The following is a 14,104-nucleotide window of genomic DNA, read 5'->3' as shown; positions in this document are numbered from 1 at the left end:
ATAGGGCCGGCAATACAAGGAAGTTTTCCAATACAAGGCTACATAAGGGTTGTACTGCAAGGAAAGGAACTCCGTGCTGCGGTAAGTTCAGTGAAAGAGTGAGCAACCTCCTTCTGGCAGCAGCGGGATTTATAGGTCAGGGACCAGAAGGGGCGGAGTCAGCTGCCCTCACTGGGCGTCTACTACGGAGGGAACCAGGGAAGAGAAGGTTAGCGCCAGCACCCCCTCTCGCCCCGGTAGTACATACGTCAGATGAGCGTAGAGAGTGGTCCACAATCAATATGTGAAAATGTGGGTACTGTACATGTATGTTTAAGAATTTGTGCAAATACTGTATAATCTATATATATATATATATATATATATATATATATATATATATATATATATGTTGTGTCATGTTGTGTCATTCTCTAACCAGGGTCGCAGAGGACTCACAATATATATATTGTGGTGTATGGCCGGGGCCTTCATGCTGGAAGGACCGGGGGAGGGAGCATATCCAGAGCATTACCTCCCCCAGAGCGCTAGGTGGCAGCTCCCCTGGGTTGCAGCAGTGCCTCTGACTCCTGCAGGGCTCCATAGGAGATCCGTGGGCACCGCCAGGGGGTGCTGCAGCTGCTGCTGAGCCCTTTGGTGCAGCTTTTCCACCACACCAGGAAGTGCTGCCGGAAGTAGGTTAACGAGTACCTGGAGCACTTCCGAGTGCCTTATAAAAGATGCCAGCAGCCACTACTCGGGGAGCCAGAAAAGATAGATGAAATTTGCAGAGAGGAGTGGAGGAAAGAGAAAAAGAAAAGAAAGCAGAGTTTTGTGTGAACTGTGCTATACTCGTGGGAAACAGGGGAAGGCGTTTCCCACAAGGGAAAAATAAACAATAAAAAGCATGTCTGCTTAACTTGTGTCCTGCATCTGTCTGTGTCAGGTTTGGGCGGCAGGAGCGCCCTCTGCAGGTCACTATATATAGAATCTGTCAGGGGCAACTGTCTGTGGCCACCACCAAAACCGTTCCCTTTTTTGGGGATTGTCTTGCTGTTGCCTCTCCAGTGTACCTGTTGTCACTTTCATTTGCACCAAAGCGGGTGAGGTTGATTCACAATCGCTTTGGCTTCCTAACTGGACAGTGTGGTATACCAGTGGCATACAGCTCCCCAAACTGTGCCAGACACAGACAGGCACAGACACACAAGTCCAAAAGCAACACACTGTTTATTTCCTCACGGGGCAGCTCTATTTCCTGCTCCCCACTACAGAGCACAGTACAGAATTACCCACAGTAATAATGCTCAGTCCCGTGTCTCTCTCTCTTTCTTTTCTCCTCCTCTCTCTCCCTGCAAGCTTTGTCCTCCACCTTCCGACTCTGGATCTCCGAACAGAGTGAGGCGGCCACTTTTATAGTGCGCCTGTTTTATAGTGCACACTTCCGGGTGTGGCGGTAGTGCTGCAAGGGTTCCCTGAACTGTCCAGACGCCCCCTGGCGGTGATCATGGAAACCAGCAGGTTTGAGCTGCTAAGCTTTGACTGTTACACGATTGTTCAGGTCACGTTTTGGCACAAGTACTCCCTCATCTGTACCCTTTACAAACATTCATTCATATCCCACAATTCTTTTGTTTTTTTTTTTGTTCATTATTTCGCCTTATACAATTTCTTGTATTAGGAATTTGTTAGTTTTCGCATATCCCTTGGGGTCAGAGCACAGGGTCAGCCACTGTACAGCACCCCTGGAGCAATTACAGGTTAAGAGTCTTGCTCAAGGGCCCAGCAGAGTAGGATCTCTTTTGGCAGTGACGGGGATTTGAACCGGCAACCTTCTGATACCAGCGCAGATCCTTAGCCTCAGAGCCACCACTCCACCCCTAATTATCACCTGTTTCCTGGTTCTTTGTAAATCTTTTTTGTCGGCCTCAGCAGATAGTAAGTATGCTTTGTTGTTTAGAGATATCCACACTGATTATGCAGCACTCCTCAGTCCTGGAGCACCCGTGAGAAACGTGCTGGCAATTATGACACAGATGACACTCAGCCCCTCCGAATTTGAGATCATGGCTTTCATTTCTTAGAAATGAGTTGTGAGGCTGCTACTCCTGGAGGAAAATCAGCATCAGCTTTGTGTTTGGTGGACTGTGGCAGTGCCACTGGTGCTGCAACTCAATGGAGGTGAAACAGGAGCCAAGGCTTCTGGGGAAACATGGTGTTTTACTTTGTCATTGACCTTCTTGAAAGGATACAATGGAGGGCATAAGTCTGTAAAGTGAGGCTTCCCGCTCCATTAGAGTATTTGGAAAGACACTGGAGTGGAATCACTTCCAGTCTAGATTGAGAGGGGAGAATTGAGATTGGATATCTGGCCAGGATGTCCTCCTTGGTACCCCCTGGCTGCGACATACAAAAACGATAAACCAGGACACACTGGACAGAGTACGTCTCAGAACTGACCAGGAAACTCTAAGGAATATTCAGACAAGGAAAGGGACCACTGGTGAACCCTTCTCGGTGTTGTTGTCACTATATCCAACTCCACAACAAGAGGTGGAGACATAACCATGAAAGGGTCACATCTCACAGAGACAGATGGCTGGTGGACACCTGCCCTTAATATATCACAGACAGAGATGGTCCAGGGTTAAGCTGGGATAGCCAAGCTTCAGTTGGCTGCAATCTGATCCTCCCTACTCTAGTTCTCTTATCTCTGCTCTGCAAAGCTCCCAACAGGCTTTGCTCTCCTGTCCTGGCTCTCCCACATTCCCAAGAGCTCCCTGCTCACATTTGCGATCTGCTACCGTTGCAGACAGCATAGCCTCTTTTACTCTCGCTCCTCTGCCTTCCCCAGAGGGCTTCCAGCTCCTAATAAAGCTGACCTTCTAGAGTGGGACATGTTTAGGTAATTTGCTTTTAATTAAAAATTAAATGCCTGTTTGCAGGGATCACTGCAGAGCCCAAAAGAGATGCTACAGGGGGTAGACCCTCATGGGGATGTAAACGTATGCTAAGAGCGTTCGAGCCGATACGCACGCACACACACACACTGCAGAAAAGCTATGCAGTTGGTGTGTGAGGGGGAGCAGTAGAGACAGACAATTCTATTTCTCCTTGTTTCAGGCTCTTGTCTGACATTTTTTCAGAATGAACACTTGAAAATCCTTTTAGCGGCCATGGTAACGCAGGAAGGCATTTTATCTGGGAAGCTGATTGAGTGATTGAGTGATGCGGCTGCTGGGTGGAGGCGTGTGCAGGCTGCTGCCTAAGTTGAACGTTGGCAGTCGTGCTACCGTGGAGATTGTGACCGTGCCACTGCACAACTGGACCCAACCTCTAACCTGATGGCCATGAAAAACCAAAAAGTGGCCTTCACAGGACCTGAGGTGGCACTTTGCATCCCTGCAATTGCTCACCCAGACCTGATTTTAAATCCCCAAATTCAAATCATACCAACCCCAAACGTGCCACTATGCATCGCACCATAGTTTCAACACCAACTATCCAATGCAACTGTTTCTTATTTTAATTTCTTACTTTGTCTTTAATTTTTCTTTTCTTCATTATGTAAAGCACTTTGAGCTACTTTTTTGTATGAAAATGTGCTATAGAAATAAATGTTGTTGTTGTTGTTGTTTCTTGTCATTCGAACACCTCCACCAAGCCTGAGCCCTAATGCCCTTGAATGATTAGATTCCAAATGGCAGTTACCTGACCTGATCTGATCCAAATTCAGCAGTGACCCAAGAACAAGAAATGCTTTACCCAAAGATTGCCCAATTTGAACCCAACCTCACCTGACCCAAATCAGACAATTCTGACTGTCTAAACAGGGGTGTCGAACTCCGGGCCCGGAGGGCCGCAGTGGCTGCAGGTTTTTATCCAAACCCTTTTCCTAATCAGCGAGCAGTTTTCAGTGCTAATTAACTCCTTCTCCCTTCATTTTAATTGCCCTGCTTTTAAGGATGCAGTCCTCTGAAGTGATGCTTTTCTTCATTAAACAGGAATAAGATGCGAAACGACCGAAAAGATGACCAGCTAAACTGGGATTTCAAACTCCAACCAATTTCACTCCAACCAATCCCTTAATGAGAAGCCGATTCTTACTGTTAATTAAGCCCGTTATTTAATTCCATGGCTTGTTGCTGCACTTATTCTGCCAAAGCAGACATTTCCAAAACTGTTGATTTTTCTGTTTTTTCTAAGAACACCGTCAAAATGCCTTGGTGACCTGAGAGATCAGCTTTACTGAGCCCTTCACCTTTCTTTATTTTCAGCTATTGTGTGATGGTCACAGGTGAGCTGGTCATGTGGCGGCTTGTTTTGTGTCTCATGATTGTCTGGCTGCTAATTAAGGAAAAAGAAACAACTGAGTCTGAGTCAAGTTAATTAAAACTAAGGCAAAAGAAGTTAATGAGCAGCAAAAACTGGTTACTAATGAAGAAGATGGTTAGAATGTGTGGTACCCGGCTGGGGTTCATGCCCAGCCGGGATGCCCAGGAGGACCGGAGGAGGGCTTGTGCCTCCTCCAGAACAAGAGGGGGCACCCGCCCTGGTTGCTTTGGGGTTGCTTTGAGGTTGCTTGGAAGCTCAACCCTGTAGGGGCCCGTTGTCACTGCCAGGGGACGCCCCAATGCCTTGGGAGCCCTGGACCTCAGCACTTCCGCCACACCCAGAAGTGCTGGGGGGAAGAGGAGTGGGGACACCCGGAGGACTTCCGGATACACTACCAGAGCTTCCGCCACACAAGGGTGTGGCTACAGAAGCTCCTCAGGATGCACCTGGAGTCCATTCGGGGTGTATAAAAGGGGCCACCTCTCTCCAGTCATTGGCAAGAGTCGGGTGGAAGAAGGACAGAGCTCAGAGGAGAGGAGAGGAGAGGAGAGGAGAGGAGAGGAGAGGAGAGGAGAGGAGAGGAGAGGAGAGGAGAGGAGAGGAGAGGAGGCGGACCAGAGACTAGAAGGCATTGTGTTGTGTGGCCAAGGACTTAAGGGGTGATTGGTGCTGCGGCACTGGGTTTGTGCTCACTATTACTTGTATATATTGTATAATAAACGTGTGTGTGGTGAAACCAACATGTCTACCTGTCTGTGTCCGGGCTGTTCCCCACAAACGAAAACCTGTAACCATTGCAGCTGTCCACGACCGGAGTTTGACACCCATGGTCTAAGAGGATTCAGTGTCCCCATAAAACAGGGGTGTCAAACTCCGGGCCTGGAGGGCCGCAGTGGCTACAGGTTTTCATTCTCACCCTTTTCCTAATCAGTGAGTAGTTTTCACTGCTAATTAACTCCTTTTCACTTCATTTCAATAGCCCTGTTTTTAAGGATTCAGTCCTCTGAATTGTTTTGTTTCTTCATTAAATGGCAGCCAAACAGAAATGAGACGTGAAACGAGCCAATAGATGACCAGCTAAACTGGGATTTCAAACTCCAACCAATTTCACTCCAACCAATCTATTAATGAGAAGCTGATTCTTGCTGTTAATTAAGCCCGTTATTTAATTCAATGGCTTGTTGCTGCTCTCATTCTGCCACGGCAGACATTTCCAAATCTGTTGATTTTTCTGTTTTTTCTGTCATATGGTGGCTTGTTTGATGTCTCATTATTGTTTGGCTACTAATTAAGGAAAAAGAGACAATTAAGGGGCCTGAGTCAAATTAATTAAAACTAAAGCAAAAGAAGTTAATTAGCAGTAAAAACGGCTCACTAATGAAGAAGATGGTTAGAATGAAGCCACTGCGGCCCTCGAGGACCGGAGTTCGACACCTGTGCCATAAAAAGACCAAACCCATTCTGAGCCCCCTTGACCCGTAGCACTTACAGAGCTTGACTCAAAAGGGGCTGTACGTGACCTACTCCAGGACAAACACAGCACAGCCCGAGCCAATCTGTTGTACTACTGCAACTACACCACCAAGCCCAACACACTTGACTTGACTTGACCCAACAGAACACTACACAACAAGGTGAAGCCATCACTCTAACAATCCAACTCGACTCCATCTTGCCATTACAAGGCAGAACCCAATGTGAAGCAACCTCGACCACACCTGACAAACTCACCTTGATGTGAGCTGACCCATATCTGACCCAATCTCACCATTCTGTAAGGTGACCCAAACTTAAGCCACATAGACATGGCGCTACACAACGTGGCACCAAGATACCTTTATTTGACCCTACAGAAATGAAGTCCACTGTCCTGCCAGGGTAAGTCACTGTTTGGCCCCCATTTTTCTCGAAACGTCCCTCACTATTCACTATTTAAGGTGACTTAATGCACTGACGTTTATTACACTTACTAACTTAGCTGATGTGTTCCTCTAAAATTGCTCATCAATTCAAAGTGCCTCTGGAGTGAGAGCTGCTGAGTGATGTTGACATTTGAATTAGCATTCACGTTATGTTTTAGTACAAGCAGGCTCGTCGCTTTGGCCCAAGTTTATCTGTTGTTTATTGAATGTTTTGTTATTATTTAAAGAAAAATGTATATATAATTTTATTTATTCTGTTTTTGGTTCACTTTTGTCTTGGTATTAATGTAAAACTAGAAATTTAACTGTTATGGTGTTTAATAATTTTGTTTGATGTTTCATGTCAGCTGTGTACTTTTTGTGTTTTGCTATCTGCCCTGCTGCCTGTATGTAGAGCCTAGGGAGGCTGGACCACCTAATTAGTCAACCAGTAATAATGAAGCTGAAGCTGAGGAAAACACAACAGCTTTGGCATTGTGATTGCCACCATTTTTTGATTCTCTGGTTTTGACCCCTGCATTTGCTTTAAAGTACCTTTTGAGGTTTTATGTGTATTGGATTTGTTTGCTTAATGGAAAAAACCTGTTTTTGCTCCTTTTTGTTATTGCCTTATTTTTTTCTTGTTAAATTGTTGAATATAAGGAACTTTCTTTTGTTTAGACCAGAGGTTTTCATGTTTTTGTACATTTTGTTTTTTATTATTTAGGAGCCTTTTCCCCAGAGACCCTACCTATAGAGTTTGGGGTCAGGATGCCTGGAAAGTGTCTAATCCGGTGGTCCAGACCTGGAACAAGGTAAGGTCCGGCCATTTGTGTGAGATTTTTGAGTACATCTCCCATTTTTATGCGTTGTGTTACAAGAGATCATTAAACCATGCACCTTAGCTACTCTGTTGGGCCCTTGAGTAAGACCCTTAACCTGCAATTGCTCCATCCTGGGTATGACGTTAATCATTGGGATTAATAAAGTATCTATCTATCTATCTATCTATCTATCTATCTATCTATCTATCTATCTATCTATCTATCTATCTATCTATCTATCTATCTATCTATCTATCTATCTATCTATCTATCTATCTATCTAATCTGCATCCAGCAGGTTCTCCAACTTACAGGGTAAACTTGAAGGGTTGGTGGCAGGATTGGCACTCCAACTACCGTAAACAAACCTCACGCTGTTCCAGTGTAGTGCTGAGGTGTCACCCGCTGCAGTCGGGTCCCAAGTCAGGTGGGTGCGACAATGCACTATCAGCACATGCTTCATACCCAACCTTAGCTACTTGGTAACACCAGTTCCTTTCACAAAGAAACCAGGATATTCTTGACTTAAGTATTCCAAAGGTTTACTGGTTTACTACTTACTGCAGCTGAGGGCAACCATATCTTATTGTGAAAACATATATAAGGAACTGTACTATAGAAGGAACCTTGATGTTCTGTTACTTATGAAAAGGCTCTATATAAAATCTAGCTGCCTATTCACTTGCCAGAAGAGCCACCTTATGCCAATTCAGCACACCCCAAAAGTGATATACTGCATGCCAGTCACTTGACCAGATTTCTTCTGAGAAGATCAGTAGTGCCTACTGGAACCAACTCTGGATGGGACGCCAATATAAAGCAAACATTCTACCACCTCTCCAAATAGCTGCTATCATCAGAACAAATCACTTGTGCCATATTAAAGGCATGAAGGTTTGTTTATGGCCAGTGGCATGATGGCAGTCAGTGCTTTCACTCCACTTACCAATCATTACCTGTCACTGGTCAGTCACGCTTCTGAAGAAGCAGCTTTTGAATAGAAATGGTGCACGAGCCACACACTTACCTATGTGCTTTCCGTACATGTGGTAGTAGAAGCTGAAGCAGTACGTCGAGCTGCTAGTGCCATACGGGTTCTTGGGGGCCACATTGAAGATGGGGCTCACCAGCCGGGCCTTTTCTCCTGGCTTCCTGGGACGGGAGGCCTCGATGTACATGAAGAAACCTGCAATCAAGAAGTGGGAAGGCCAAGGCAAGAGTTAAATTACTTACTTGCCCACTGTTTGTGTATCATCAATACTAGTAGCATAATGTCTTAATGATGTACACCTATTGTTTCACTCATTTATCACAGCTAAATATCTCACTCACAGTCCTCCATTGAGGTACACTTGTTGATTGTATTGCTCATTTACACATACCTGTGGAGTCACTGTCCTAATCTTGCACACTACGTTACTTGAACTTGCCCGCTCTGACCCTCATTCACACTCACCAAGCGTGTCACTCGCTTAACACATCCTTTATCAGGGTGCTGGAGAGTGGCAATGTGTTGCATGCCAGTCCTGCTCCTTCAGATTTTGGAATCCCAGACCAGGTGTAAAGGTATACAAGGTGCTGGGTTGATTTCTGAACCTGAGACTAGGCTTATAGGATTCCTGGGCTCTTATTGACACCTCTACCGAGTACAGTGAAATGTGCTGAACAACATGCAACACGTCACCACTCTCAGCATCCAAGGGAAGACTGTGGATGCGACACAGCCACTAAACGCGCATCTGTTCCCTGGTATTGAATGGTGGAGAAGGCACAGGAAATCATGTGACTTCCCCTCCTGGTCCAGAATATATGTATCCAGTTGTTCAATTGGCAGTGATGGGTGTTTTGATTCACTTTACTGAACTGATTCTTTTGAACTACTTGTTTAAGTGAATTCTTTTCATTCATTTGACTCATACACAAAGTCCAGGGGATTGCATCACAAATATACAGCTTAATAATTCGTACATTATTTCATATATATATATATATATATATATATATATATATATATATATATATATATATATATATATATATATATATATATATATATATATATATAGTACACTAGCCATCCCCTGTGGCTTCGCCCACGTAGTAGTGAAACAGGAGGGCCCTGCCCGGCTACCTACTCCTGATGTCATGCTTCCCCATCCCCTTGGCCAGCAGCCTCTATCTTGGATTAGCGCAAATATATCGCTCCTGCAAGCAAACTGTGAGAGAAATCACAAAATCAACCGGAATGTTCAAGCAAATCATAGAAAAAAATCCGATCGAAATCCATTAAGCAGTTCTCTCGTGAATAGCAGGCAGTCAGACAGACAGATGTTGGATTTTATATATAGAGTGATACATATTATATTTAATTAGTAATATATTTCACATGATGATAATTCATATGACATTGACCTGTTTCAGTACTCAAAGCAAGACAATACATTTTAGATGCATAATTAAAATATGATATTAAGTAACAGAATCACAAGTTAACAAGTAGTGATTCATTCAGGAATCCAATAAACGATAATCATGCAACGTGTTCTCAGGGAATGAATCACTAACAGATCAAATGAATGAGAATTGTGCAACTCGTTCTTGGATAATGATTTGTTCAAAAATCAGATGAACGAAAATTGTGCAACTTGTTCTCTGGGAATGATTAGTTCACAAATCAAATTAACGAGAATTGTGCAACTCATACTCGGGTAATAATTCATTCATGAATCAAATGACCAAGAAACGTGCAGCTCGCTCTCAGGTAATGATTCATTCATAAATCAAATGAACTAGAACCATGCAACTCGTTTTCGTGTAATGATTTTTTCATAAATCAAAATGAGTGTGAATCGTGCAGCTCATTCTCAGGTAATGATTCATTCACAAATCAAATGAACGAGACACCATACAACTCGTTCTTGGGTAAAGATTAGTTCACGAACCACATGAACAAGAATCATGTGACTTGTTCTTGGGTAATGGTTTACTTAGAACTAAATAGAATCAGTAAATGATACATGCCTGGTACAGCCAATGAGCTGTAAAAAAGCATGTGCTAATGTAAAGTTAATAAAAAGTAAATAATTTTTAGGAAACAGAATAATATTTTTATGAGGTTCAGTTTTGTGTGATTACTTTTTTTTGAATGTGCAAAGAAACATAAACATACTAGTTTAATATTATATGTATATTTTAATTTCTAAACAGTTCCAATAATGAATTGCACAAAACAAAACAATAAATACATTGAAATATAAAATGTATTGTTACTGTATTATACTTGTATGATGAGTGACAGAATCACCAATGACAGAGTTTGTGTTCACAGATGTTGTTTGAGTTTGAACTCAAAAGAATCGGAAGTGAAGCGAGTCGGGACCCGTGATTCAGGAGGTTCTTGCACATGTGCTATAAACATCTACCATTGTAGATGACATGACAGACGCTGATGAAAGCACCAGAAGTCGGCGTTCATTTGAGAAGCAGTTTGATGGAGCTCCTGACAGTTGAGCACAGTTTTAGTTCACAAGTGAGACGTATCCAAGAGCTTATGCCATTCCCTTTGTTTCCTAATAGATGTTGACAAGTGAGCTACACACCCTTACATGATCAGACCTCCATCATGTTTTACTGTGGCCAGTTTAAGCTGCTTCTTTCTTTCCTGGGAAAAGTCTCATTCTGTATTCTTCCCACAGCCTGACTGAACTGCCTGAATTTACATCTTTCAACATCATTACAGCAAAAGTACTCTAACGGACCAGCTGTGGAATGTAAAGTCGACCAGTAATAAGGTCCCACTGGAGGTCAGACGCTTTGAAGAGCAAAAACCTGCTGACACCCAGACACCCATTCCTTTCAGCAGGCCACCTAGACTGAATGTGGCTGAGCTGCTGGGGTTTGCAGATTCACTTCAGCCCTTTAGAGTGAGTGTCGACACGACAATGAGCCTCGCATCTGGAAAGGCCACCAAGTTTAAAGGATACGTTTGACATTCCAAGTTATTTCTTCACCATCATTGTTCATATTAATTTATCACATCAAATTACATTCTAAAGTGAAGTGTTTGTAGTACATATTAAAAATATCTTGTCTGGCCCTGCAGCTTACAATGAGACTTGAGTGTACACAGGTCCAGAGGTGAATGAAAAAGCCTTACAACGTACCAAATACGTTCACACTGAAAGGGTTCAGTTTTAGAAAACATGCCATCCACCTTTATGAGGCACCCTTGTGGTAATAAAAGGAAATTAGAAATTATTATTTTATCATAGATTCATGGAACTGTTTTTATTGAGGCAAGAATACATTTCCTGTTTGCTTGTCTACTCGCAGCCGCCACAGTGGGTGGAGTTTTGACAGACAGCCCAAAAGCCCCCGGCGCCAACCGATATTCTGCTTATAATCCGTGTTTCGCTTCTGCTATCTTGTTCTTGCGGCAGTTATGTTCTTCCATGCCTTGTAACAACATACTCAGATAATGTAATGGTGAGTCGATGCTGTGTGTGTTCGTCTTGTGATGGACTGGTACCCTGTCCAGGTGTTGTTCCTGCTTGATGACATGAGTTCCAGCTGCCCCATGACCCTGCCCTGGACAAGTGAGTTAGGAAGATGGAAAGATTCTTCTTATTATTATCATTATTAGTGTTCCTACAGCGGAGAAAAATATGAAGAGATGAACCTTCTTCCTTGCGATCGTCCTGCTTTGTCACAGGTTCTGGTTTTATGCATGTCACTTTCCACTTGTTCCAAATCAGGGCATCTTCATGGGCACAGTGGCATTGAGAGGGGGTGTGCTTCAGAGGCTTAATCGATGGCACCAAGCCCCAAATCTTTTTGTCCATCATATATCATATAGTTATCATTATCTAGTTGTCTACAGAACACAGACATCAATTCACAGCTGTGCATCAATACTTAATAATGTCGATAATGGGGGCTTGGCGGGGTGAATCCACACCCCTGGGGCTCTGTGATCTGCGGAGGAATACAAACAGGGTAGTTGGTGAAGTGGCACTCCTTTTAAAATGGCTGAATCTCACAACAATAGTTTGCTTCTTGTGTTCTTACCTTTTTAAAACAACATGGATACGCTGTTTTGTAATATGTGTTGTGAGGGATTGCCAGCCGTATATCCCGGCCAACACCCCCAAGCCGCCAGATGGGGCCATCCCTGCAACATGGAAGGGCCCTGAATTCCAGAACTTGGAGTCTTTCGTCACAGCCTTGCTGGATACCATGGGGACCACCGGAGGACATTGCAGGGAGGCCCAGGGACTTATTCTTTCCTTATAGCACGGAAGTAATTCACAATCGCGGAAACGGAAGAAATGATATACTTCCAGGCTGAAGAAAAGAGGAGTTTTGATCTGACCCGGAAGTGCTAGGAATCACATGGACTGGGGGGATCAGAAGCATTTCCGGGTCAAAGACTTTAAAAGGACTCTGGGAAATCCCAGCAGTGAGCCGAGTTGGGAGGAAGGGTGACTAAGCTGCTGGGAGTGGAGGTTTATTGTTATTGTGAATTATTGTGGATTATTTATGTATTATTAGAGTATTGTGGAGTAGTGGTGCTTTGTGCACATTATTATTATAATAAATAATAATTCTGGACTTTTACCTGGTGTCTGACTAGTGGTCTGAGGGTTCAAGGGGTCAAGAGCGCCCCAATCTGTTACAGTGTGTAACCTCAAAGCACGGATCAATATTCAATGGGCGTATTTGTTACGTTTTTAGGCTTTTCATTCACTTATGGACCTGTGTACCCTTTATCCCCATTGTAAGCTGCAATAACAGAGAAGTTATTTCTAAAAATGATAACATATCACTTCACTTTAGAACATAATTTTATGTGGTAAATTAATTTATACCAGGATTGTGGAGAAAGAAATTCAACCTGAAAAATATCGAACTTATCCTTTAAAGGGCAAGACCTATAAGAAGAAACATAAAACAAGCAAAGTTTTGAAAGCCAGTATCAGTCTCATCAATCATCTATACGCAAATCAAGATTCAAGAATTTCTGTAAGGAATTCAAAGGGCAAATGTCAAGGACCATAACGTCTAAAGAGCAAAACTAACACTCGCACAAAGGTTGGTTTTATATGAATATCCGGAACCTCGGATAGTGATGTGTCCATTCATGTAGCCGTGCTCTAATGACATCAACCATGTAAATTTCAGGACAATATTCCGTAGTGGCACAAAATGGCGGCACCTCGAGAAAAACAAAAATGGCGCACAATCATTTCTAATAATTGAAAATTTCAATTATGAAAATAAATGCAAAATACATATTCAATACCTCAAAATCTTTTGATAAAAATGGTGTATGGAAGTGTCAAAAAAACTGCCAAGATATATAATCATAATATTTGGTTACTGAGATGCCATTGGTGGTTTACATGTGTGGGTGCCATGAAAGAAGGATAGCCCTGGCCAGGAGGCCATAATGGATGGACTGGGCAAATGGGCATCCTGAGAGGAGTTCACTCCTCCACATAACAGGTGTCAGTGTTCCTCAGGGCTAAACAGATACATGCAGAATTTATACACAAAACACTTTCAGACAGGAATTGAACGCCATTGTTCTTCTGCATCATCAAACACAATTTATTTTGCAAATCTTTTTGCAAAGTAAAATAATTGAAATTTTCTGCAAATTAAGTTTCACACGAATTTTGTCACTCAGCACTAGTCAGAGGTATGGAATGAATTAAGCACATACTGTAGGACTTCTATCAAATAAAATGAAGTTCTGTGTTTTACTCTGAATAGTACTGATGTGTTGCATGATAGTTAGATGTGAAAGTTAGAATTTCACTGTACATACTACCACGACTATGACTTCTTCACACAGAGAGAGAATAACCTAATAAGTAGTGAGTTAGACTGTAGGACTTTGTTGAACTACAAAACATCAATTTAAGAGAAGCCCACCGAATCATCAAGCTAACTAAAAGGGCAGGCTCAGTTATGGGACACAATCAGGACCACGTGGAGGTCATAAAGAAGGAGAGAAAGAAAACAAAACTGAGTACCATTGTGAACAATGCTGCACATCCTCTC

At 43.0% G+C, this 14,104-nt stretch overlaps 1 protein-coding gene across 4 annotated transcripts in view; it reads right to left on the bottom strand.

The window, feature by feature from the left end:
- Positions 1-14,104, bottom strand: part of mdga2a (MAM domain containing glycosylphosphatidylinositol anchor 2a) — a 379,952-nt gene that overhangs the window by 19,834 nt on the left and 346,014 nt on the right. For all 4 annotated transcript variants that reach the window (XM_028821620.2, XM_028821618.2, XM_028821621.2 and 1 more), the window contains one exon: positions 8,067-8,225. In XM_028821620.2, the coding sequence (XP_028677453.1) occupies positions 8,067-8,225 (159 nt within the window). The remainder of the gene's footprint in view (positions 1-8,066; positions 8,226-14,104) is intronic.

The sequence above is a fragment of the Erpetoichthys calabaricus genome, chromosome 16 (assembly GCF_900747795.2).
Source record: "Erpetoichthys calabaricus chromosome 16, fErpCal1.3, whole genome shotgun sequence".
Taxonomy (NCBI): Eukaryota; Metazoa; Chordata; class Cladistia; order Polypteriformes; family Polypteridae; genus Erpetoichthys; species Erpetoichthys calabaricus.
The sequence above is the reverse complement of the archived record's forward strand: the minus strand, read 5'-3'. Positions and strand labels throughout refer to the sequence as shown.